The 27,056-nt window shown below is 38.6% G+C and overlaps 1 protein-coding gene across 4 annotated transcripts in view; it reads right to left on the reverse strand.

Moving 5' to 3' along the window:
- The window catches only part of LOC138183571 (protein tramtrack, beta isoform), an 83,088-nt gene that overhangs the window by 14,154 nt on the left and 41,878 nt on the right, over nucleotides 1–27,056 (reverse strand). The window contains exons 5-6 of one of the 4 annotated variants that reach the window (XM_069120685.1): nucleotides 25,014–25,031; nucleotides 19,906–23,191 (exon numbers count right to left, since the gene is read on the reverse strand). The exons of 1 other annotated variant lie outside the window; for it this stretch is intronic. In XM_069120685.1, coding sequence (XP_068976786.1) covers nucleotides 22,896–23,191; nucleotides 25,014–25,031 — 314 coding nt within the window. In that variant the 3' untranslated portion in view covers nucleotides 19,906–22,895. Of the gene's footprint in view, nucleotides 1–147; nucleotides 702–19,905; nucleotides 23,192–25,013; nucleotides 25,032–27,056 lie in introns of those variants that run through there. 2 more of the 4 variants (XM_069120689.1, XM_069120686.1) reach the window with 2 other exon arrangements.

A 27,056-nucleotide genomic window follows, 5' to 3' on the forward strand; every position in this document is an offset into this window, starting at 1 on the left:
GTGGTAGCAAGGTGAGTTTTAGACTCTAGACACGCCCTTTCATTTAATTGTCAAGCTCGAACATTACAAAACCTAATACGTACTTATAGATTGAAAAAAAACATATATATACTTCGTACGTAACATTACATCTTTCCGTAGCAATTTAACATTTCTCCTGAAAACACCGCATACAAATTCTTCGTCACGAAACGATACGACGTCGACCTTTCTCCTACGCAACAACTTGCTTCTAGTGAAAAATCATTCCACTCATTTTCAATCACGAAGACCACGAAATCAGCCAGAACCGTTCCAAAATACAAATAATCAAAAAGCAGCTGCATCTTTCGAAAATCTGGAAACTCATCCTAAAACGCGAAAAAACGTGTAACCGCGATGATATGGAGATATCATTTTGAATGGTAAGAAGAGCCTTTGGAATACGATCGATTGTAAAGGATCGTCGCGCTAGATCCGCAGTTGTCGGTACGCACGCGTGCGCTATTGCGCGTGCGCGTGCTTGGTACGCGTGTGCGTGAGCAGCGTGTCGCTACGCGTGTAAACCGCAGGACAGAGCGGGCAGGCGTACTTTCCCGGGAAATGCACGTAATAGTGATTGCGCACGTTCGACACGACCTTACCGCACAACGAGCACCGCCTCCTCTCGTCGGTGTTACTCTGTCTCTCAAATATTTGCGATATCCGCCAATTTTTCAGCTCTGCAACAACAGAAACCACAGGGTCAGCGCAAGCCTGACGAAAATGCGTCGCCGCGTCATCTCTCTATTTCTGGCTTTCTCTTTTCTATCTCTTTCTCTCTTTTCTTTTTTGTTTTTTTTCTATTTTTCTTTGTTTTCTCGCTTCGATTCGAATTTCGATTCTGTTTCGCGTTCTCTCCGCCCCCAGCGTGCGCACGTGTGCGTGTAAGGCTGCATGTTAACTCGCAGGAAGTGGATACAGTTCCTATTTATTAGTCTTAGAAGCTATTTGCAATTCCTAATTTTCGTCCGTGCAACATTGTTCACGAGGTGGAAACTGGTTCACGTATGTTCGTACGAGATGATCGAAACGATGCGAGGAATCGAAAATGTTGGAGCTTCTCTCGTGGAATTAGGAATCGATTAGGATCTTTGCCGTTTACGCAGCTTCAGATCTCGTTCGTTACAATTAGACGCGTAGTATTTAAGTGAATCGTATCGTTCATCAAGTCCAGGTAATTTGTACCTTTGGTCTGTGAATTCCTCCGCCAAGAAGAAGCTGGCTCGCATGTGTTTATATGTATAACGGGATGATGAAAACGACGGTAAAAATTGAAATATTGGAATTTTTCGCGAGAAAGACTATCTAAAAGCACTCTTGCACAAGCTATTTTGTAGCTTGAAGTTTCGTTCCTAACACATATAGCACTTGGATCGTATCGTTTGTAAATGATCCACCTGCGATACGGTGATGTCTGCGCTACGTTTAAACTTCCAGAATATTACGGTCGAATTGCGGATTGCGAAAAGACAATTAAGAAAATTTTATACTTCTATATGTTCGATCACTAAACGCTGCATAAATATAAAATCCTGCAGGATTATATAATAAATGAATATCGATACAAAATGCTACAGACACTAAACGTGTTAAAATACAATCTTTTGCCACGTAGCTTAGCACAGGATCTATACAAACACTCTCAAACAAAAAAACAAAAAAAAAATCACACACACATACACACACGAACTATTCATAGGAATGTTACCACGCGTGTGAAGTTTTGGAAAGGTCATGCATCGATTCGCTATGGAATTGAATTAATAATTCAAGCGGGACAAAATGCCTTTCGCGTTGAACGCAAGAACACCTTTTCACGGCTTTCAGGATACAGATCGGAAGTATCAACGTGAAAGAACGAAAGAGAAATGGTCTTTCTCTGTCACTCGTTCTACTTCGACGCTCTCGACGTCTTTGAATCGGCAGCGGGGACTTGTTGCGTTGCTGTCAGAAAACGAAATGCAAATGTAACTGGTATCGACGATTTGTCTCGATTTTCTGGATGGTTGCGCGAGCACCTTCTGTGAAGTATTTTAGCGACGACGTTTCTGTTATTCATTTTGTTATTGATTGTTCAATTTTTTAATTTCTTAATGTAATTCTTTAACTCAACCTTTTTACGAATTATAGGTGTAATTTTATGTTGCAAGATGATTTGACGATAAGAACTTACGTTCATGAGCAAATTATCACAGTTCAATTCATCCTAATTGAATAATCGTTGATTATACATAAGTGTACAACTTGATATAGAAGTTTCCATCTTTAGAGTCGAACATCATATTTCAATATAGATAGCAATTTTGCAATTAGAATGAAATTAAATAGCAGTTAAACATACGTTAAAAAAAGATTAAATGTCAATATCAGTGAAAAGTAATTATTTTTACAAGCTGTAACTTACGTTAATCTACAATTACCTATAGTAATCTGCGATTACATTTGTATACCTTAAACTTTCTTTCTCCTCTAAACAGTCTTGCGATTACTCCAAATCCACACCACTAACCCTCGAGACAATTATGCTTCTTATCAGACAATTATGCTTCTTATCAGACGATTATGCTTCTTATCAGCTAACACCAGAGATACAAACTCCATAACATCGCTCTGTATTTCAACTACCAATAAAAGGAACGATAAACCTGGCTCTCGGTTAACAAGGAATCCTCTCGACTCGTTCCAATGCCAGGAATCACAAAACTGTCGCTTTGTTTCGTCGCGGATAACAAGCCAGCGAGCGTTGAAGCGGCAGGGAAAATAAAACTGAAGCGATGCACGCAGTGTCGGTGGACGAAGGAAAATTGGTCAGCGTGACAACAACGGGACGCGAGGATCGTCAGAAATGGCGGAAAGTGGATCCGGCCCGGGCGAATTATCGGACGTTTGAACGCGGCCCCGATAGTTTAGTTTTTCCAACAGCGATACGTCCGACCGCCGGATCCGACGATAGCAGCCGGATGTATCGACAGAGACACGGGTACGGCAAACAACGTCGCGACGCCTCTGCCTGAAACTGACGATCGACACATACAGTGATCTGAAACGAAACGCTTCAAACGAAATGAAACTGTTGCTGTCGACCGTCTCTAGAGACGCGTGCCCTGGTTAAAACCAGGTATCACAGCTGGCAGAAATTACGATGATTCGGACGCTCGATGATCGCATTCGCACGCTAAACTTGCCCCACTTGCGACTGCGTTAACCTCCGTACGATGATCGACGATCGTTTGTCGGTTGACTGGAACCCAAGTTTTGCATTATTGATCTTATATAGACACAGTGTGTTCAGAGTTTGAAGTGTTAGGTGAAACAACGCGAACGATACTTTCAAAAATATCATTAGCACCGTAACGAGACTCGACTATCACGATTGTATCGTTAAAGTTTCAAAGAAATTTGAAAATGTATGTAGAAGCTGCAAGGTATTTAGTACAAATACATACTTCGCGAAGTTTACGAAGATATTTAAACAAGCATTCGTTGTATTTTATAAAGAATCCGATATTCACTTTGGGATTACTTTTAACGTTTATTATACGTTTAACCCTTTACGAGAATTAATTTCTTATTGAATATACGGGGTGGTTGGTAACTGGTGGTACAAGCTGAAAGGGGGTGATTCTACGCGAAAAAAGAAGTCGAAAATATAGAATAAACATCTTTTTTTTAACTTTTTTCTTTTTTTTTTAATTTTTCCATCGAGACAACGATCTACGGTGAGATCCGTTATAAGGTACCGCACGCGTACCGAGCGAAAATTCAAAGTCGATTTTCTCGAAAACAAAGCCTCAAACGAAAAATTTTTATTCTATATTTTCGACTTCTTTTTTCGCGTTGAATCACCCCCTTTCCGCTTGTACCACCAGTTACCAACCACCCTGTATAATTGCTGCGAATATCTTGCAACTTTCATATACACGTTTGGATTGATTGCGAATTTTATCGATATAGAGTATCTTGAATTATTTTCCATTTTGTGTGGGTCAATGCTGCGTGTTATAGGAATTCTAAGACTCTCGCTGTAAATCTAATTTTAATAAATTTCACATTTAAGATTAGCAAATGTTTGACTTATGGGCGGGATAACGTCCGATTACGTGTACGTAAGTTCGTTCGACGTCGAGTAGCGTACGGACGTTAACGGGCAGGGAGAAGAACAATGATCTGGAAGAAAAAAGAAAGATAGACGGCTCGGTTAACACACAATTATGTTTAATCAAAAAATTAGTATGAAATACATTAAATGCACATGTGATTAATTCTCCATAGTTTTTTTGTTGGATTTTTTTTTTGCAAATTTTTGTAATGTTTGCTTCATTTATCCTCATCATCCATATATTATCTATACACTATATAATAATTAAAGGTGTATATAATAATTGCAATCGTAACATAACACTTGCAATGTTAGAATAACCATAAGAATAAGAATATAATCGTAGTAACAATAAGAAGTAGTAAGAATAATCATCTTTTTTCCCATTATTATTAATTATTTTACTTTTTTTCTCTCACGTTTGTCTTCTCGGTAATAAAATCAATTACGCCCTATGATCGTTAGTCCTCGTTTGTATCGGCATGGTCTGCGGTTAGTTTTTCGCTTGCTCGATTTCTTTCCGTGTATTCCTCTTTTTTTTTTTTTTTTATTTTCTTTTCGTGCACGATTTCCTTCAATCGTTTTTATTGTTTCCATTTTTTTGCGATTTTGTTCTTTTTTTTCTTTCTTTCAACGTTTCTTTTTTTCTATTCTTCTCGTCGATAGTGCGCCTATTGTACGTTTGTCGGAGCCGAAAATGTAACTGATACCCAATGATTCGTCCGATCTTAAACCAGAACGACGGAGACCATAGCGTGCCACGTTTCGTACGAACCTTTTGTGCTCACCGACCATCTTACACGCGACAGGTTCTTCGAGCGTCTTCTTCCTCGTCAATAAACGACCTTAAGGTGTTCCCTATAAGCGCCAGTCGTGTGCGTGCCTAAGGCTACAGTGGATGCGTCTTCTCGCGACTATCGAGTGTCCCACCCGTCAGAACGATAGCCCATCAGAACGTAGATCCATTGTAACCGTGGCTTAACGCAAATCAAACACGGTTGTTGAAGACCGATACAAATTTTAGACCAATGTTTCCTCGACGTATTACAATACGAACATCTCACACCGATGAAAATTCCTTGCGCGAACGATATCGTGTAAACAGCTCTAACAAACGAAAGCATCTAGATGCAACGTTTAACGCTTGTAGGGGTAGTTCCACCTTTAATCGTGACAATATCGAAGACGATCGCTAACGACCAACGCTAACCTTTAACGTGATGCAGGACGCGCCTTCAATGCGAACGGAAAGACAGACAGACAGCTCGATGATCCGACTGGCCTCGTTCCCTCGTCATCGACGCGTCCTTCGTGTGGTCGACGTTGTCCGATTGACGATGAGACACAGAAGGTTCTCATAGTGGCCGACTATTAGTCGTTCGATCAGATATGTGTATACAACACTTTCGTCTAGCTAGGTTCGACTCTCTCTGTTCCGATTTTCACGTTTTGTATTGTGTGTCTGTGCATGTAGAGTGTCGCAACGAAGTATAAACGAAGGAACGGAAGAAAAAAGGAAGAGAAAGAAGCGAGATGGTGCTGGAGGAGCTCCACGTAACGAAAGTGAAAAAGAACGAAAGGGAAGCGAGATGCTTTCTTATTATTTCGGGATTCCAGGGGATGAAGGTGAGGGTATGGGGGTAAAGGAAGGACATTTCGCGTCGATTTGGTTCCTTCTTCTTTTTTCTGACATACATACTAGTGTATATTCACTCATCGTTTGTTACTCTTTCATACGCATATACGCTGAACCGCTCATATTATCTCTCTCTCTCTCTCGTTCGCACATTGCTCTTTTTCTGGTTCATTCTCACACACGCGAAAATGCAACGGTTTAACGAATTCTTCATTTTCATTTTTCTTCTATCCTTTAAGTCCTTCTCGCCTTTTTCACCTATACCGTTGAATCTACATACGCAGAAGTTTTTATTTCCCCCCTCCCCTTTTTTTCTGGTTTCCTCTTTCCCTATATATACACTTGCCATGCAAAATCACAACTTTCAGTCTGACAGTCGCGTCAATTCTTTTTCTTCTCTCACTTGTTAATCTTAAGTTTCTCTTCTTATTTTCCCCTCTTTTTCACAATTGCCGTCGTTTTTCCTTTTATTATTATTATTATTATTTTTACCTATTACCATTATTAGTACTCTTTCTTTCCTTTTTTTTTTTCGTTTTTTCTTTTCTTTCTTTCTTTTCGAATGACGAGTAGAACACGCTCAGTTAGTACGCGCGTGGAGAACCACGATTTCTCCGCGCGCACGATTTACAATTATTACAGTATCTTTTTTTTTTAATATATATATATATATATTATCCCCCGAGAAAAATAACAAAATGTATATATATATATATACATATATATATATATATATATATTTATATTTATATTTATATTCATACGAAGATAGATATATACATATACCGTGTGTGTATATACATATATATCCATGATTAATTCGTACTTTGTATATATTAATATACAATATAAAGAGATATTAATAATAGTACTTTTTTTTTGTTATTTAGTTCGGTAATGTACAAGGGCGAAACGGGCAGCTGTCGCTCGCCGAGCTGAAAACAAAACGCCATAAACGTGCTCCTTATCCTATGATCAGCTAAGCCTAGACCCTAGGTAACACCTACACCTATGTAACTACACTCATAATATTCACTTGCACAGCCATAGTTTCTTTTCTTCTCGTCGCGCGTTCGTCGACTTCTTTCTCGCACCCTCGTCTCACTTCTTAGTTTTCCCTTTCTCCCTCTATTTTCTCTTCCTTCTTTTTATCCTACGATTAAACCAACGAATTCGTCTGTCAAATTTCCCCCTATCGCGCTTCGATCGCACTTGATTCTTCGAGTGCCACTCGATCGAATGGATCACGCCGTATCGCGTTGCTTACACGTGCAAATTTTTCTGGCCAATGTCGCTGTTCCCAGCAATTTCGAGGACACAGTAACGAAAATCGAAGTTGGTCCCGAGATTCTAAGAGTCATCGTGAAAAATGTTAATCGATTTTAAATGTGAAATGATTTCTGAATGGCTACATTTGTCGGGTAAAACGATTAACTTTTAACGTGAAAATCAATTGAACTATACCACTTGGATTTAATTATCTTCATTTCTCACGAACTTGCTCTGATCGAATTATGAACTTTTATCCTAGTTGCGATCAGCGTAATTCTACGTTACAACAAGGCAGATTAATTGCGCAAATTTGGCATTCAAGTGATTAAAACAATTGCAATAATCTTTAGCACCCTTGTCCGTTACTGTATGTCGAAATCGCTAAATTTGTTTTAAATTGTCAACACCTTTGGAGATGTAATTACAAAGTTACATCTGATTATACAAAAGACATGGTTAACGTTAAATATCGATAAAATTACGTTTTAACGTACGCCACAATGCCAATAGCGAACATTAAGCGTTAGATCCACTGATCAATTAAAAATTGGACCATTCAACGAATAATAAGTGACATCTTCTACATTTTAACTGATCGAAGCTTAAAAAACCAACCTTGTAGAAACATTTGCAATAAAAATCGAAATATTTCGTAATATATTTTTCGCATTAACAAATCCTCCGACTAAACCTTCTTTAACTTGGAGTAATATTGGCTGAGTCAGACGAATTCCATATGAAAAATATCAAGATATCAAGGTATCAAGATAGAGATAACGAGTACTCGAAAGAAAAAGGGAAAACGAAGCGTGGAAAGAAGCGATTGGACAAAGAGATCCCCGATTTCACAGACGAACAAAACGATACGACGATCCGGTTCCGTTTTGGCGAACAACCGTATTTCTTTCTTTTTTCTTTTTTTTTTTTTCATTTTCTTCTGTCAGACGTCGGAAGAATTTGCGCGAACGGGATCGACCGGTGCGTTTTGTCGCGACGCGACGGCTTGGAAAAGTGAACGGAAACGTGATTTTCATTCGTCTTGTGCCTCGCTCCATTCTCCTCGCCACGGTTTTAACACCACGGAAAACTTAACGCGCGTTTCGGCCAGTGACAGCTGCCTCGGCCCGCATTTTTCCCCTATTCTCGCAAATATTGCACGATTTCTTCATCTTCATTTTTTTTTGTCGTTTTTTTTTCTCTTTTGTTTCATTTCTTTAAATTCATTTTCAATTTCAATAAGGTGTTAGCACCAATCTATTATATCACAATGTTCCACTCCACACCACGCAATTGTAAATATATAAATACCTATTATGTAATAGTAGCAGTAGTAGTAATAGTAGTAGTAATAGTAGTAGTAGTAGTAGTAGTAGTAGTAGTAGTAATAGTATTAGCAGCAGCAGTAGTAGTAGCAATAGTAGTAGTAATGGTAGTAGTATAGTAATAGTAGTAATAGCGGTAGTAATAATAGTAGTAGTGTAGTTGATAGTAATAATAGTACATAGTAGAGATTTCCGTTTAATTAATAAAGGTTCCGATATAACAGCCAGATGATCCGTGACCAACGTATCTGGGACAGAGGCCGTCAGACCGGATTAATTCGATATTTTGTGGATTCAATGTGTGCCGAGTATTTCTTTCCCTTTCGCGCCTCTTTCACCCCGATTCATCCTTCTCTCTTTCGACTAGTCGATACATGTACGTACGTCATGTTCCCGTGTGTTTTCTACGCGTTCCATAGAAATAACTTCGTACGGATATGTTTTCTGGTCTCTCTCATCTGATAGATGAACTTCTCGGTGTGTGTACGATTACGTATACTACGTGTGAATGTATGTGAGAGTATGCGTCTGATTTCGTTTTTCCTGGTCAAACCTTGCCCAGTCAGATACCGACTGCGAACGAATGAGTGCCAAAAATCGCGGCGAGAAAGAAACCGTATCCACGATGAAACTTACTGGCAAAAGGAAACTCGATTCTTGCGATCGCAACTACTATAGAACTCCCCCCTTCCGTCCTCCTCCACTCCTGACTATCGAACAAAGGTTTTTCGCCGAAGAACGCGGCAAACTTCTATCAAAGCGTTATTAACTCTCTTCCGGAAAGAAAGAAACGAAATAAAATAGAGTGGAACGTCCAAAGTAGGTAGAGCACGCGGATGTGATTCAAGGTATTTCATTGACGAGATAGCTACGTTTTTTGTGTCGCAATTAGTGGGGTTGACGTCGTTTAAACGATGTTCAGCCAGTCTGTATTTGTTAACTCGAAAGTCCGTTACGAGAATTAAAGCTCGAATTAGGCGTGTGAAGTAGATAATTGCCGCTCGACATCAAGGACGCACGCGAAAAAATTGTCAAAACACTGTTAAAACGTGGACTATTCTTGAAGAAGATTTACAGATTCTCTGTGATCCTCTGCTCGCAGGTACCCTATATGTATATATCTCGTAGGCCTTGTTTCAATCGATTATTAATTTACTATCGAATTCCTACTACCGTACTATTGCATTGCTACTAATCGATGTACTCATCGCAATGTTTAATTCCTATATTTCTTCTAAAGAGCCGTTGAAATGAAAGAACCACGTAAACAACAATGTTATTCTAATAGAGGATTCTTAAAGGATTGATGTCAATTACAAAAGACGAAGAATCTGTTTTTTTTTTTTTTGACGTTCACATACAAATAAAAAGCTTATTAATAACAACTGATAATAATTCTTGGCCGTAGATGAAGAAACATTTGCTGTTAAAATTAACACAAGATGGAAGAGACGAAGAATTTCTTTGTTCGAACAGGCAAACAGGACAATTTTTATTATCCTCATCGATGAAATATTACCACCAACGATAACCTCTCTGTCCTGAAAAATTCGATGTTAAAATGGATTCATGGAAATTATAGAAGACGTTTGACGTCGAAAGATAAATCGACATCGAAATGATAATTTTCATCGATCTCGTCAATGCTTCGACTCACGATAATGCCGCATCGAGATCCTTATGCAGCATGTTCCTGGCGCCATTCTCCATCCCCTCCTTGTTTTTCGTCCCGTCAGCTCGAAATACGCGTCGCTCTTCGAATGGTTCGCATAGCGATCGAATACTAAAGGCGTAACGAGCAGCCCTGTCCGTCGATCTCCGCAAATACCTTTGGAAATATTTCTCTAACCCTGTGCGTGCATGCGTGTGTGTATGTGTGTCTGTGTACGTATAAAACGCTGTACGCATAGGGGTTGTCTTCGAAATAAGCTATGCTTTTCGCTTTCTACCCTTTATAGCTTCGTAATTCTCCAACTTTTATTCTTCACGCGTGGGTCCTTTGGTAATTTATTATTTTTCTACATGTGATTGCTCGTGGATATTTGATAAAAGTTTTATCGAGTGAACGAAATGACATTCGCTAGAACGTGTCTGGTCCGGTCAGTTTCAAGGATGATTAAGTTTCATGTAATTAGACATTTATAGAGATTATAGAATGGTGAGAATGTTAAGCTGATTTGCAATTTGAACGTCTACGATAGCCACGAAATTTATTAAGATTTGTAATAAGAAGAATTTAAAGTTTATTCGTGAAACTAGTTTCGCGTGAACGTTTTCGTAAATGAAAGGTTTCTAATAACAATATAGTTAGTAATTTCGGCTTCCTATATTTTCAGAGAACATCATTCCAAAATAAATATCGTTACAATTAAAGAAACTTCAATTTCCTATTTACCATACATTTGATCCGCGAATATTTAAATACTCGATCTAAATATTTCCTTTTTCCTTTTACAAGCAACTATCAAATATCAAGAATTATTTAATTCCTCGATTGTTTCAATTCAATTAATTTACAAATTTTTTCTTTACGATATCTCGGTATCGAAAATGTCGAACGCGTAATTAAAACAAATTTCGACGTCATTTTTTACAACATCCCATATACATACAGCTATCAGTCACGATGAAGTAGAACGCATATTCCGGAAGTTTGGCATAAATTCAGGACAATTTTCTCTTGTTCGAGCCGACCGAGTTCGATAAGGAGAAAAATAAGGTTCAAAGTGAGATAAATGTAGGCGGAGAACGAAGCGGGGAGCAAACTGGGAGATCAAGAATGGAAGAAGAGAAGAAAATTGTTGGCGGTACAAGCGATCGAAATAAAAGAAATATCTTTCTGACGCATGACAGTATGACACCTCTTCAAAGTCCGTGTTACGTTAAAAGGAAGCTCACGTAAAATTGCGTTTTTCAGTAAAAAGTTGACAAATTGGTGAAGGTGAATGAAAACTGATCGAATATATGAATTAATGATTTCATTCAAAACGCTTCGTTTGAGATTTTATTGCTTCAACGTTATTCTTTCGTGATATTTTCTTGAGTCCATTAAATCGTTTTTGTCAATATGACTATGTTCGAGTGATACTCCTAATTTAATTATCGACTATATTTATTAAACACGACGTAGATTAAAGAACGTGTAAATTTGTGAAATATCTTGACCCACATTTGATTATCAAATTACCATACCAAGAATACGGGAATACGATATATTAAACCAAAGCCGTATTCTATTACATAGTAACTTCTAATCAGTACCTACGAACCTACAGACGAAGTTAATCGCCAGTTAGAACCAGCCTATTTACAATTAACCTTCTCGACATTTTGTTCGATCGATTTAATCTCGTTTGACGAGCCTTCATTAATACTCTAGAGTAATTACCCTGCAAATCATAAGGCAGTACATAAAGCATTTCCAATTTAGCCCACTGGTTCTCAGTATAATCGTATTAACTACACATTTACAATTACCAAGTAAAACGTCGTTTTCGTTAGAAGCTAATCGCAGAATCACAAGTAAGTTATATTCCATATGTAAAAGATTCTTACAGGTTTCTAAATATCGACACACTTGCACCAATTACCCATGCTCGTCATAGAATAGGAAACAAGCTAATTTGTTTACTATTCTACGCTTCGTAAAATGTAAAAGTCAGTCGAGTCAAACATTTGGCCGTTTTCCCGATGAAACCGAAACTTCGTTCGAGAGAAATTCAGAGATGAAATTTCGTTCGCGTCGCCAACGATCCACTGAGTTTGCCCACTGAGGGTCAAATAATTCGGAAATGAAAGCTTTTAATCAAACAGTGGACGACCTCCAACCCTTACGAAAAACCTCTCCTAAAACCTCTCCTAAAAAATTAACCAACGAAAAAAGAAGGAAACAGAAGAAGGAAAATAAAAGAAACGAGAAATACAATAAACCAATGTGAGTGGACAGATTAACCAGCGAGAAAAGAAACTGCGATCGATGCTCGTTTGATCGTTTTCTCCTGCCGTTGAATGTTCAACGTCGGCGTTTACGCTTCTCTAAGTCGAGCGTGTACACCTCTCAACCCCTGGCGCTGAGAGGAGCGCGCGCGAAGAAGAAATAGGGCCGCGAGTGCGTAACAACAGAACTGCCACGGTACGACAGGCACACACCGTGTGCTCGTGCAAACGGAAAAGGTCTGGCTGCTCGACGATGCTCGTCTGGACGGTTGCTAACGATCCCCCGCCGCGTTTTCCTGTGGCTGGCTCAAGGATCGGCCAAAGTACCGTTTAACTCACGCGTTCTAGCCACCAAGTGCATCGATCTCTCGCCGAAAAACTTTCTCACCGCGATCTCTATTCTACAGCGAGCCATTGTGTGTGCATGCACCGTTAATGAAACAATCAATAATTCTCCACTGTTCCCACAGATCACCTTTTCTTTTTCTTTTTTTTCTTTCTATCGATAGAATCTTGTTCGATCGTACGGAGAATTTAACCGACTTATGGTCAGTCGTCTATTCGCCAATGATGCAGCCAGATTTGTAGGTAATAGTCCCAATATTCTGTGCGATGTTATATCAAAAATACTAATATTTGTGTAGTATCGTACGACGCAGAGTCGCGAGTTTGGGATTACAGTGCAACGGTAAAGGATCTAGTTGGCCATGTAAAAGTATGGAAGTCGAGAATGTAGAATAAGGTCGTTCCGTATGGCAGTTTTTGAGAAGATTGAATTTAAGAATTCGTAGAGTATGCGTGCACCGGAATATCGTTAGAATTATTGAAAATTAATTTGATTTCCGAATAAATTGGGAATAAGGATATAGGACGAGATCTGTTCGTATAGGCCGTCGTTTTTCAGGAAATTAAATTTGAACATGCACCGGAACTTCGAATTCGCAAATCTCTTTGGCAGCGCGTGAAATTGAAAATCTTTAGGACAAACGCATTCCAAGTTACACGTGTATCCGACTGACTTTACGTAGTTGCATTGATTTGAAAGTAACTGGTGCGCTTTACCCGGTACAGCTACGAGATAAATCATAAAACAAAGCATCGATATCTTATTTATATAATGAAATCGAGAAATCGACAAAGTGTCAGCTTGGACTTAGTTTGGAAAAACTTCGAAGAAATTCGTATAAAAATTAACGACCTCAATTTCTTTTTTTTTTTCTAATCTCTCGACGACTCCTAAGAAACAATTTTATTCTTGCACAACGTTACAAAATCTTATTTTTACGTCAGAAGTCACGTACTTTCCGGTCGTATCACGAATCACCCTGTACCTTGTTAATAGAATATGTGTGTGTGTGTGTGTGTAGTTATTTGGACGCGATAGATGGTCGCATCCGTTTTTGATAAACTGCGCGCGCCAACAATTCCGAAATTGGCAGTGCTCGAGAACCGGCGAACATGTGCAGCCGTATCAACACGAAATTCAAAAAAGGAACGACAACGTGAAGAGCGAGTTGCGATCGATACGCATGGTCGCGGGACTAATTATATATCGCATCGTGTCGACGGTGCGGTTCTTGTAATAAAAAGCCCGTCCAGCCACGACGACACGCGTCCGTCGCTCCGTGAAATCATCTGCCGGATGAATCCGTGACGCGGACGACTAATTCCTCTAAACCGCTCTCTGCAAGTGCATTTCGTGAAGCGTTTCAAGAATGACCAATTTGACATGTTAACTCGATTTTTGAAGTCTCTGATTGGTTGCCGGAAATACAATTTCCATCCACTTTTTTTCTTTTTTTTTTTCTTTTTAGTTTTGTTACTCGTGGAATTTATCGGATTGGAATACGTGGAAACGTTATCTCTCCGAAATTTGAGTTCGATGAGCAAATATCGCATATTAAATCTCGCGCTATCGTCGGTTATTAAGATACCAAAGAGAAAGACATATTGCTGCAAGTCATTCCGGCCATGGTAGCCAGAAATATATATATATTCCTTCTTGTTCCTTCTTCCGTTTTCCTTTTTTTTCGTGGAAATTAATTAGATTCGTAAGTATGAAATATGAGTTTCTTCTAAAGCTCGAATTTGATGGGCTAACGTTACGCGATTAAGTTTTTGTCCTATCGTCGATTATTAAGATATTAAGGAATTATTCCGATCGACAGCCAGAAATATAAATCTCTTCTTTCATCTTCTTTTAACTTTTCTTCAATATGAAAATATATATATATATGAATGAGCAGAGATGATTTTGGATATTTAAGACGTGAGATACCAATGCTAGAAACTTTCGAACATAAGTAAACGGCTCGACTTCGACGAATTTTAATTGCCAGTAGAATATACAATTTTCCTGCTGTTAATTTTTTTCCAATTTTGAATGTATGAAAATTGAGATCGTAGATATTTAAAATGTGAATACGAATGATCTTCCAAGTTTTAACCGTGAGTTAATATCTTTTGATGAATACCGGTTGAGGTACCAGAATCCAACATTAAAAGTTTCCATTTGAGAAAGTCAAGCATCAAGAAGGAATTCCTTTGTGGAAAAGTGAATCGGAAATGTGACCAGCCTCAAAATTCTTCAACTTCCTTAAACTTTCCAAACAAAAGGAACGTGAGTTATAGCTTTCAACTAACTTCCTCGTAATACTCCGTTCCCTTGATCTTGCCTTCATCAAAATTAAGCGTCGAAATTGCAACTCCAGAAAGATATCTACTCCAGAAACAGCTATTTTCGCTTTCGATCTATCGGAGATAATTTCGCGAGTGCAGATAAGAGATCGAATGACAAAATGTAAAGTACCATGCAACGCGGGCATAAAACATAAAAATCGTTGGAGAACGTCGCGGGAACACGAAAACTTCGTTTCGTTCGAACAGCTACTAAACGACATTCTACACAGCACAACAATCTGGCCAATTAATCGAATATATTCAAAGTAGAAAAATAGAGAATCGAATTCTTGTCGTAGTATTTCTTCCGGCAATTTTTAATTCAGACACTCGAGTCGTTTATTATTTCAATTTCTGAATAAATCTATGATCGAGTGGAAATGTGTGGCGGAAGAAATTGCTCGCCGACGAAAATCATCGCTCGAAAGTTTCGAGTCTCGCGAAGATCTAGGACGACCCGGGTGGTGTCTTAATAAATTCGGAAGGTCTTGACACGGCGAGATCTTTTTAAACGGATCCCGAACTACGAATCACGGCCACGTAATAATTGTAACTTTTTACTCGCGCGGAAAGCAATTTTAATCCTTTCTAGCCCCTTCGTAGGCTACTTTGCTTTAATCGTCCTTATTTCAAACCCGAACTACGATATAAAACTGTTTTAGAAGTATAAAGAGAAGAAGAACGTGCCATGACGATGCACGCTCGAATGTTTGCTTCGTGCAGGTTCGCATTAACCCTTCGAGCTAAGCGTGATTTAAAACATTTTCTTAAGCTTAATTTTAATACTTGCTGCTGTTTCTGTCGATTTCATTGGACTGTTCGGAAAAATCGTAACGTTTCTGACAGCGAAAATATTCCGCTGTGCATTTGGCGTGACTGGAACAGGATTATTCGATATTATACACAGATGTTTATTTGAATTCGTATTTCTATGAGTTTTGCAATAATCAGAGATTTGTTTCATTCATTAAGTGTTGCAAACAGTACGATGCTTTGGATACTTTATACTTTTGTATATTGTGTGCTTCGTATTTCTTATGAAAAATGAAATTCTAAATTCAGATATATATTAGGATTAATTGGATATTAAATGGAACGACTGAACATTTTAATTGTTTTCCAATATAACGGGATTGAGGAAAGAAAAGCGGGCAAGAAATATTCAACCCCATCCGTTCCATTCACGAGCATCGTCTGACTATCATTCATTCCGGTCTTCACAGAACGTTCATTTCTACGACAAAAAATTGTATAGTCTAGAGGACTGCAGGAACTATTTCAAAGAACCCATTGTCGGGAGAAGCGAGCTTTTTGGAAAAGAGATTATAAAGCTATCCAAGGAACAGCGGAATGCCACTAAAAAATGCATATTATTATATAATAATGTGTTTCTTTTGTAAAACTACGAATTTTCCGGACAAGCCATTAACAAGTTATTTTGAATAAATTACTCCGACTGACGATCTTAAGATTTTCAACGATTATAAAAATACAAACTCGGCGAATAAAAAGAGCTAAAACTACTAGAAAGCTAATAGAAAGATGTCGACGATTTCAACAATTTGAATTTTCAATTTACAACGAAGTCGGTCGACTTTCTCCATTTCTTTAAAACTCGAACGAGCTACCACTATTACTAGAAAATATTCGACAGACTGCACGGCACACGTGCTACGAGATCGTCGTCCGCAATCGAGCTGCAATTTCACCGACGCGATTATAGTTCGACTGCATTCATGCTTCAAGGGCCTTGTAAGGTCGTGATGGATAAAAATCGGAATATTACGTGAAAGTCGGACATCGTTAACTAGTAATTACGTGCAACCGTAGCCTAACATGCTACTCAGACGTAATTTCATGCGCTGCCCATCGATCTGCTGTGAAAGTTAGCCAATGAAGCCCAGGTGTACACGTATCGACTGCGAGAACAGCAGGGGAAATGCCCGTAACTAGTCAGACACGCGAATTCCCGGTGTACGAGCATGAATAGAACGAACACGGTTTCTAAGTATTTACTACGAAGTTCTAGAACCACGTGAAGATTGTATAAAACAATTCTTAACTCTGCACAAGTGGATTGAGAAATTAGAGAATAGTTTACGTAATTTTTTTCAGTATAAATGTCTATCTAACGTATCTTTCGTTTTCAGAGTGTATTTCATGAAATTTCATGCAATTCGTAACTGTAGTGCATTGTTGGTTCGTTAGTAATGCAACTAAGAAAAATAAATTCTTCGGGAAATAAAAGATTTAGAGCAAACAATTACTCTACTGTTTAGCAATGAAAATAGTATCGTTCCTTTATAATTTAATTAATAGTTTCTGGGTTCCGATCACCTGTAATAAAATTGTTTATCGTTTAGAAAAGAGTTGAAAGGTTTGTTCTGAGTTGTGACAGCGTTCTCCAGTTCTATCGATTAAATTTCATTGAGGAACTATGACATAACGGTGACCTCCATAATAACGAATAACGTGTTTTTAGAATGTATTTTTGCAGATGCCATTTCAAAGTTGACAATTTTTTTATACGTGTCACTCCTCCAGCAAAGCAACGATAAATATCTTCGTATGGAATGCGTGAGAGTGAATGGCCTGGCATTTCACAGATAAAGAACTGCGGATGGAAAGTGAGTAGTCGGGATTACGCGTTGCGTAATTTCATGTATGTAAATTACAAAGAATGTGATAAAGACATAAAGCGTGTCACAGAAATTACTTCAAAATCATTTTATACAATTTTGTTTCGCTTGTTCTTTAGACGCCAGGTGCTTATAGTAAGACTCACTTTTAATTTAAATGGTTTTTATAAAAATTCCAAGCCATTTTAAAGATACCTAGGAGGATTTTCAATTATTTGAAAGTGATTTTAAACAATTTTATTCCACGATACGCACCGTTATATAAAGATAGCTCCATTTTTTCTCGGAGTGAGAAACGCTAATTCAGCATAGAATTTTATAAACAGACGAAAATCCACTTATGTGAGTTAAGAGAGAACTCTTTAACGTAACCACAGCAGACGTAACTAAAATTAGCGAACTTCACAATCATTCTTTTTCTACCACCAACTTCAACTTCGGATACTGCTAAAATTTCGCTACACCTCCACTGAACGAATCATAAAATTCCAAAGAATAGATCACGCCGCGTTAAAAATCTTTCTGAGAATGCTCCGCGACCTAAAAATTTTATCTCGCCCCGGCGTCTATTAAAAGAGTCATAAAATTTCAAACTACAGAGAACTCACTTGTCCATCATGAACTTTCCACAATCTCGGCTCTTGAAGTTTTATCTCGACGACCGATTTATTAAGAAACTTGTAAACATTTTCAAACTGCACAATTGTAATTATAATTCAAACGCCTGGCACAAAGATAGACCCGCACAGAGTAGTGCTGAGATCGCGTCCGAAACGGAAAACAATGATATTTCGACGAGCTCGAAGTCGTAGACGTATGTAGATGGAGGACGGAAGGATCGAAGAAAATTTCGTTACATTTTCTCCCTGTGAAATCCTAAATTCTAATACGATATCGTTTGGATCGTCTAACGGATTTTCTCTTTGACCAGCACTCGGAACACTCGGTTATTGTATATAAATATTTGGTGTGAGATAAAAAGAAAAAATGTAGGTATATATATAAAGAAGAAGAAGAAGAAGAAGAAGAAAAGAATAGAAAATATATGTATAGACGCGAAAACGAGCAGAGATTTGAATCTCATAGTCGTATCGCAACGGAAGTCGATATATGAGAAAAGAGGAAAACGAGGAGACGACAAGAAAAGAAAAGTCGAAAGTTTTAACGTTTACAAGACGCAAATTCGCCCCGCCCCATCCGATAATAATAAATAATAAATTCTGCATATATCGTGTTATTATAATATAATTATAATATATGTATATAATATATATATATATATACGCGTCTGTATGTATATGTATGTTTCATGTTTGTGTCCCCGTGTATATAACTGTGTATTGGCGTGATAATATATAAACAGTGAATAACACATATATAAAATCATTAAAACGATAAAACAAAATAAAATAAATTATCCAATATATTAATTAATATACTTAATCATCTGCGTAATATATTAATATTCTGGTTATTATATATATTATATATTATTAAATTATGTATCTATATATATATATATATATGTTTAGGTATATGCGTGTTCGGTTGTAGCCTTAACTATGCAAAGTGCCCTTTTTTGCAAAAGAGAGAAGATCGACGGGTAATATCATTTGATCACAATGTAGCAGTTTGGCTCTTTGAATAGCTAGCGGATTCAACGTTTCAACTGAGTCGACGTGTTACCCGACGCGAGTTACACGATTTCCTAAGCTTCGAAACACACGTACCATCCATATGCGTTTTCGTCCGTCCGTCCGTCTGTCGGCTGTAAACGTTAACCATTCATCCATGCGAAATACGAATCCGAGCGTGTCGCGTGTATAATGATCGCGTCACGCATCCACGCCTGGACGTCTGCGTAACACGGCTCTACGTTATATCTTTCTCCTTCTTACTTTCCTTCTCTTACTTTTCAGAAAACCCCTATATCGTTAATATAATATTATAATGTGTAAGGAAGTAAATATATGTATATATAAATTTCCTCGCGTAAAAACAAACAAAGAAGAAAGGTAGAACAAAAAGATTGCACCCCAACCAATTAAATATCAACGTGTAACGATGTATTAGGTTGTCCGAAAAGTTTCTTTCGTTTTATAAAGATATAATAGACGCACAATTTTTTTTTGTTTTATATTAGTTTATTGAATTATGCATAGAAATAGAACGAAATGGATTATACCTAATTCAATAAAATAATATAAAACAGAAATTGTTGTTCATCTATTATCATCTTATGAAACAAAAATAACTTTTCTGACAACCTAATAGCTGTGAAATATTTCGTAACCAGCCCTCTTGAATAAAAATTGACATCGTTATTTTAAAACGTATAACACTATCATTACCGTCCGGCTGCCGGATTTTGAACCGCGCAATAACCGGCCGATTAACCATAACGTATTAACGTATATAATGTATAATATAATAATATAGTATAGTACTATAAAATCAATCCGATTACAGATAAGATTCTTACTGTGTTCGCCTATGCACTTAAGTTCCGAATTCGTGGAATGTCTCGCGTGATTTTCCACTATGTATCTGCTGCCGATATTGCACCCGCGGAGGTTTGCAGTTTAAATTGTAAATATCATAGACTTTTAGGTGTTCAAGTAACAAACAACGCGTTTTATAGTTCAGAGCTCATATTAGAACTGCAAAGCGCCACTACGTACTTCTTCTTGCGCCTTTGTCTTCTTCTAGTTTTTTTTTTCTTTCTTTCTTTTTGTGTCTTCATTATCATCGTCATTTCCTGTTCTTCTTATCTCTAACAAAAACAAAAGACCGCTAGAAACGATGCATAGGACTAAAAGATTTCGTTGTTAGTCGATTAATATTGCGTGTCGCCGTACTTCCGGTGATCCCGGAAGTATACGAGGATGTCGTGTGGCTGCGTGTTCCGTGTCTTTGTCCCCGTCGCTGTACGTCTACAGACGTACATGTGCGTGTATTATGTGTAAGTGCAAATTAACGTGTGGTGTATCAAACGCCTGCCTCTCTCGTCGTGTACATATCTGATGTGTCCGTGTTTCCTGACTGTACCTATGTGTGAGAGTGTAGAAGTGTATCCATGTGCCAAATACTCCCCGAGAATCCCCCGTAAATTCCATCCCGCAGAGGTGAAACCCCGCGAACTGGACCAGCACGTACATACGTCGGCGTAATACATTGCCAACGATTCCCGATGAAACGCCGATGAAACACACGATTACACTCTAATATGAAGTCCAACTATAAACTCTTCAACAACTATACAACTCACCCTGCGTATCGAATGAATTACTTCCAGTAATTTCGCATTAATAATTAATAATTAATTAATTAATCGATTAATCATAATTCTTTTTTTCCGGCTGTCGAGCGGCATGAATCGGCCGCTGGGCAGCAGCAACTACGGGAGGAATTGGCACCACGTTTGCTCCCACTTTATATATATATATAATACGTAATTCGATTAAATCTCCCATTATCAATATTTATAATATATATATATATATAGAGCAATATATGCGCGAATCGTGAACTCTCCCGAGCTAACTCTCTTTAGTATCGTCGATCGGCGCAGCGCTAGTTTACCACAAAAAAAATAAAGCTGCCCGGTCTTTGGACAATGTTCGAAACATCGTTTCGTACGGCAGCCGGCATGGCGCGAGTTTACGTGTGCGCGTCACGAGGCGCGTTCGCGTGCACGCATGCGCGCCCGCGCGTTACCGATCGGCCCGAGGATAACGCGAATTCCGCGAGCCTAACAGCCGAGATATAGAAATAAGCGACCCGCGCCAACCTTGATTCGTCTCAGGCTCTCTCTTTACCTCTGCCTCCGCTTTCGATGCGCCGATCGTCAATAAGAAAACAACAACAAACAACAAACGGCTAACGCGCCAGCAATCGAGAAGGAACTTTCATCGCCGCATCGTTTATCGATCGTGAAAAACCTGGCTGGTGTCGTGCCAGAGACGAATCGAACTTAAAAATCGGCCCTCGAAGAAAAGTTTCCCGCGACAGCGACGGCGGCGTATCACGCGCATGCGCGTGCGCCGTTCCTCCAGCTGACCGATCGTTCCCGCGCGTGCGCGCCAATCGCCGCACTCGCCTGCTCCCTTACAATAGATTCTAGCGCTCGCGCAACTCGCCATGCGCGGCACTCGGCTCGCTCGCTTTTTCTTCTCAGAGAACGATTTTGTTAACTAACACGACAAGCCCACCCCAAAAATGTCGCTAAACATCATACATACCACGTGTTTACAAAAAAATCCCCCTTCCCGCGCGATAGGAGAATCTCGTCGATTTCTTAAGCGTAGAACCTATAAAAGATTTGGTGTTCGAAAAAGAAAAAAGCCGAGAGAGACCGGCCTTTGCGTGGCCGTGACATCAGGGCCGTATCGTATTATGATCTAAAGTGCGACAATACCCCCCTGTCGGCGCAGCCACTCGCGCTCTCTGTATATCATTTTCTTCTTTTTCTGTTCTTACATATATATATGTATGTATGTATATATATGCATATCCATACCCATATATATACATGTATATGCATACATATATATATATTTGTATATATATGCGTGTGTAAATTATTTATTTATATATTATTCATCGTTACTTTTTTTCTGGTTTTCTTGCTTCCGGGGCGCAGTACGTACGTATAAAGTAAATATATATATGTATATATATTTATATATATTATATATGTAGGAATGTAGTATAGTGTAGTATCGTGGATGGATTGCCTGGCAATCAACACTGACCTCGTACCAGATATTGGTAAATTCATCTGTGCTTACTTACTCCTCAATTCTCTGAGCGTTAAACTTTCTTCACAATTGAAACGACAATTGTTCGTCTTTAACATTTGCCATTTTATTTTTTCAACACTATTATTCAAACGACACACTACACTAATTTCAACGATCAACGATATTGTCTTTTATCACACCGCACACCGGAATTTAATACTAGCACGATCTGAACCCGGACGGGCCCCCAATTTGTAGGAAAATGGTATTCAGCTAGTAAGTTTGGTAACGGTATGATTGTTACAATATCGTTTGATGCTCCGTATGTTTACGCAATCACTATTCGCCATTAACTATCTTTGTTACAACGATTCTTTTTTAAATACGCTGACAACACTCCATGACAACGTTGACAACACACACCCGATGTCTCCCAGACAATCCGTCTTCGATACTACACTATACTACATTCTTACACATATATATTTATATATATATGTATATATATTTATAAAATATATACAGACGCGTGCACGGTCCATCCGCGTTTTAGGACAGCGTGTTCATGGTATCGTTAGTCATCGCGGAAAGCGCCAAGGTGCCTGTCACGAAATCGTTTAGATCGATCTTTCTTGCCTCGGGGTGTTTGAATTTAAAGTGCGTGCGCAGGTTGTCGCTACGTGTGTACGTGGCACGACAGAGAGGACACTCAAACCTGCCGGGGAAGTGGACGTGGTAGTGGTTCCTGATGTGCGTCACGACCTTGCCGCACAGCTTGCACCTGTGAAGGTTGCAGCCGCCTGGCACCCGGTCAAAGGTCAGCCGCATGTGCCAGGCTTTTGAACCTGCAACATCAACACAAGACAAGTCACTTTCAACTGTTGGCCACCCAACACGACCTACACGACGACGAGCCGCCCGCGGCCCAGTCTGTGTCGACGGCGGCTCGATCGCTTCTTTCTCTCTCTCTTTTTCTTTCCTCATGTATACGCTCTCTCTCTCGTACTCTCAGTCTCAGTTTCTCTCTCTTTGATTGCCTCTCTAGCCTCCTCCACCTCCTTCCTTCCCATCATCCTCCGCGTTCGCCGCCTCCTCCGTCACTCCTTTTTTTCCCCGCAGTTCACAGCCTCTTCTTTTACTTTTTTCTTTTTTCTACCTCCCCACTAATTTTCCCCGCGTTTACCCTCCTACTTACGAATCAAGGCCGTGATCATGCGACCGTGTCACACGTACTCTATATGCTTTCTCTTTCCTGTCTCTCTACCGAAGAGAAGAGAGACCTTTCCTCCGCCTCGCCTTCGAAACCTCTTTTTCCTCCACCCCAAGAAGCGAGGTCGTTCACGCGTTACCCTTGTCGAGCGTGTCGTGCAGCGTTTGGCGCGCGAGAGAGAGGATCGAGGAACGGTTGATGGATCGATCGAAATCACGGGACCACGAAGCAGAGATTCGAGAAAAGGGAGGAACACACACGCGTACGAAGAAAGAAAAAGAGAAACGAGACGATGTTTGCCACTGGAATTTTGGCTGAGAATTTGACGCGCGGCGATTTACAAACGCTCCGGTTGACCAAGAGTCCAAGCAATTTCGATATTTCGTATAACGTTTAATCTATTTCAACGAATTAAGTGTCTCGATATACAGATACGATCGCTGATGGGATCAGGCTTAATGGCGCTTTTAAACGTCAGCTTGTAATTGTATAAATATCAAATATTATTTTTTGCTCGATTCAACTGATATGTAGAAAGATAATTGTTTCGAACGGATCTACCGCAATATATGTAGCTGGCATTACTTTTATTCTATAATCTTTCATTTATTTCCATATCTTATTCACATTTACTGTAACTGTAACGCGATCTTTTATAGAATTCTGTCGTACGAATACTATAATAAAGCTGGAGCAATAGCAACTACTAACAGTCAAATAATTGTAGTTTGAACATAAATATACCGATAGAAAGGATATTTCTAGATATACGACGTACTAAAAATTGAAATTTAATATCACTTTAAGTATACCGCAAGCTATCGAGTCGTATCGTATGTCTAAGTTAACGAAGGCTTAACGTTTCTATTTGTCTTTAATTTTATACGTACAATCAAATTTATTTTTTACTTACGGTAAGTTTGATCCCATCATTAGTCACGATCGTGTTTCGTCTCTTTTTATGGAGCTATAGTCCTTTTACAATAATTATTTTCCACGTAAACGTTCAATATTTATGCGAATTATCAATAGAAATTACTACTACATCCTTAAATGTTAACAAATAAAAAAATTAACCTTGGTCAAGAGCGTTGTAATGCGTTACTATCAATCGATCACATTTATTTTAACATTTCGTTTCTTTCGAACCTTAGAGAACACTCCATTATGTTAAACAACGGTACCAATCTCTTTCGTATCGAGTGTAACTCGTGTCAATGAAAAATTTTAACCGCGATAACGCAATGTCCGCGGAGGTTCATAATACAAACGTTAATTATACCACGACATGTTCCTCTTACTTATAACAAAAATATGAAGATACAAAACGAGGTGAAGCAAAAAAAAAAAAGAAAATAAATAACATGAACGAAAAGGAGGAAAAAGGACAATCATAATTATATCGCATAAGTAAAAGGACACTCTGTACATCGGGATTAAGTGCAACACACATTTACTTTTGCGTAAAAAGTCCTCTGTAAAAGAAAAAAAAAAGAAACGGTCGTTCAAACTTTCAAACCAGTGCAATTAACAAGAAAAAATGCATGATGGGTGACGTGTACAAGTTTGCTACAAGTTCTGTGCGTAGGCAAAGCGAGCTTTCCAGAATAATTAATTCGAACTTGGTTTTTGCGTTAAGGGATTAATCGTAAATAAATAAAAATACATAAGATTATACACTCCATTCAAGGAGAACCAAAATTAAGAAAACCGAACGAAAGGCGACGACAACGAAAACAAAAATAGAACCAGAAAAGGGAAAGAACAGGTAATCGATGCCACCGAAATCGATCGTTAATCATAAATAACAAAAATAAAGCAGCGATTGTTTGTCGTCATGAAGGAGAAAACTAGTAAGGCGGAAAATTGGTGTTGTTTTATCCAATATACATTATACCTACATATGTACAAATATACGAGGCCCTGCAACCTCTCGAATAAGTTGAGGATTGGCATAACGCGTAATGGAGTACTCTCTAAGCGGCTGAACCAACTGGTTAATACAGTTACGAACTTGCCAACCTGGTGACACACAGAACACCTTCAAGTGTCGGGTTCGTTTGTCTCCATTTAGCGTTTTTGCACCGACAACGTGGAACACGTCGGCATAATCTTTTCACCGGAATGTTTTAAGCACGGAAGCTGCCTCAAATGAAGTTGCAGCCACCTACTCCGAATACGTTTACAGAGTAAGAATTGTTATTCGCCGGGCGAATCTGCGCGGAGGCGGATAGCGATGGGACTGAGTCTATCCTAAGTTGTTTCATTAAATGAGCGATATAATGAGATAATTAAGAATATTTGATAAAACGATTTAACAGTAATTCGATGGTATGTGTTCAAACCTTGTATTATATAGCAGAAGGAACAGTAACATTTAGATATATTTACAATGTTTAAGTTGAACTTAAGTTGAACTATCTGATTACTTCGTATAATTTAGCAGTGAATATTATAGTTATTCGTTGATACTTACTAACTGATAAAACATTGTTACAACATATATATATATATATATATATATATATATATATATATATATATATATATATTTATATATATATTTATTTTTAAGTTTTAATTTACCAATAGAGTAGGGTACCCTTTTAATCAGCCTCTATGGGATTATATTTCTGCACGTAATAAAAATAAGATAGAAAACACGTATATATATATATAACATCTATTATATATGCTTGTATATCTACGTGCATATGCGAAAATTGTGAAGTACGTAAGAAGAAATATGTCCACTATACTTTCAACTTCTTTACTAAACTATATTATTTTTAGCCGATATTCTCTGCTCTCTATATCTACACACAAATTCTTCCTCACAGGTATCTGTCAAAATCACTCTTCGCATCAGAAGTTTCCCATAAATAAAAACAGTACAAATTCCTGAATATTTGTATGAAATTTCACGTTCGAAAACTATCACCATCTTCAACATGGCCAATTTCACAGTGCATTTCTCCAAGCTGCCCGCAATAACTCAACCTCTGACAATCACTATGAAACAACTATCCAATAGCAAGGTTCGAACATATTACCAGCCCATTGATCGTGAACACTGCACGGTGTCATTTATTTCGAAAATATTGCCCGATCCTGTTAAACTAGCGATCAGCCACTAAATTGATCTACGCGTCGCAATCGCATATACCGAGCTCGTTCCCATCGCTAACTGCCGGCGAGGCTTCGTTTGAGGTGTTCTACGATCTGTGAAAAATGCAGTCCCACGGGGAATACGGAGAAAGAGAGAGAGAGAGAGAGACAGATAGATAAAGAGAGAGGGAGAGAAAAAGAGAGAGAAAAAGGGGGATATCTCATCTGGATGGACCGATCAATATTTTCTCAAAGAGTTAAACGCTTTCGGGGTCACACATGTTTCAAGGTGCGTGCACCGTTGTCGATAACGGGAAAAGGGTAATCTTTTTATTCTCAGCACTTCGAGGTATCAAGATTCCGCGATTCGGGATTCAATGAACATAGAGAGA

The sequence above is a fragment of the Bombus flavifrons genome, chromosome 9 (genome assembly GCF_040668555.2).
Source record: "Bombus flavifrons isolate JBK064 chromosome 9, iyBomFlav1_principal, whole genome shotgun sequence".
Lineage (NCBI taxonomy): Eukaryota > Metazoa > Arthropoda > Insecta > Hymenoptera > Apidae > Bombus > Bombus flavifrons.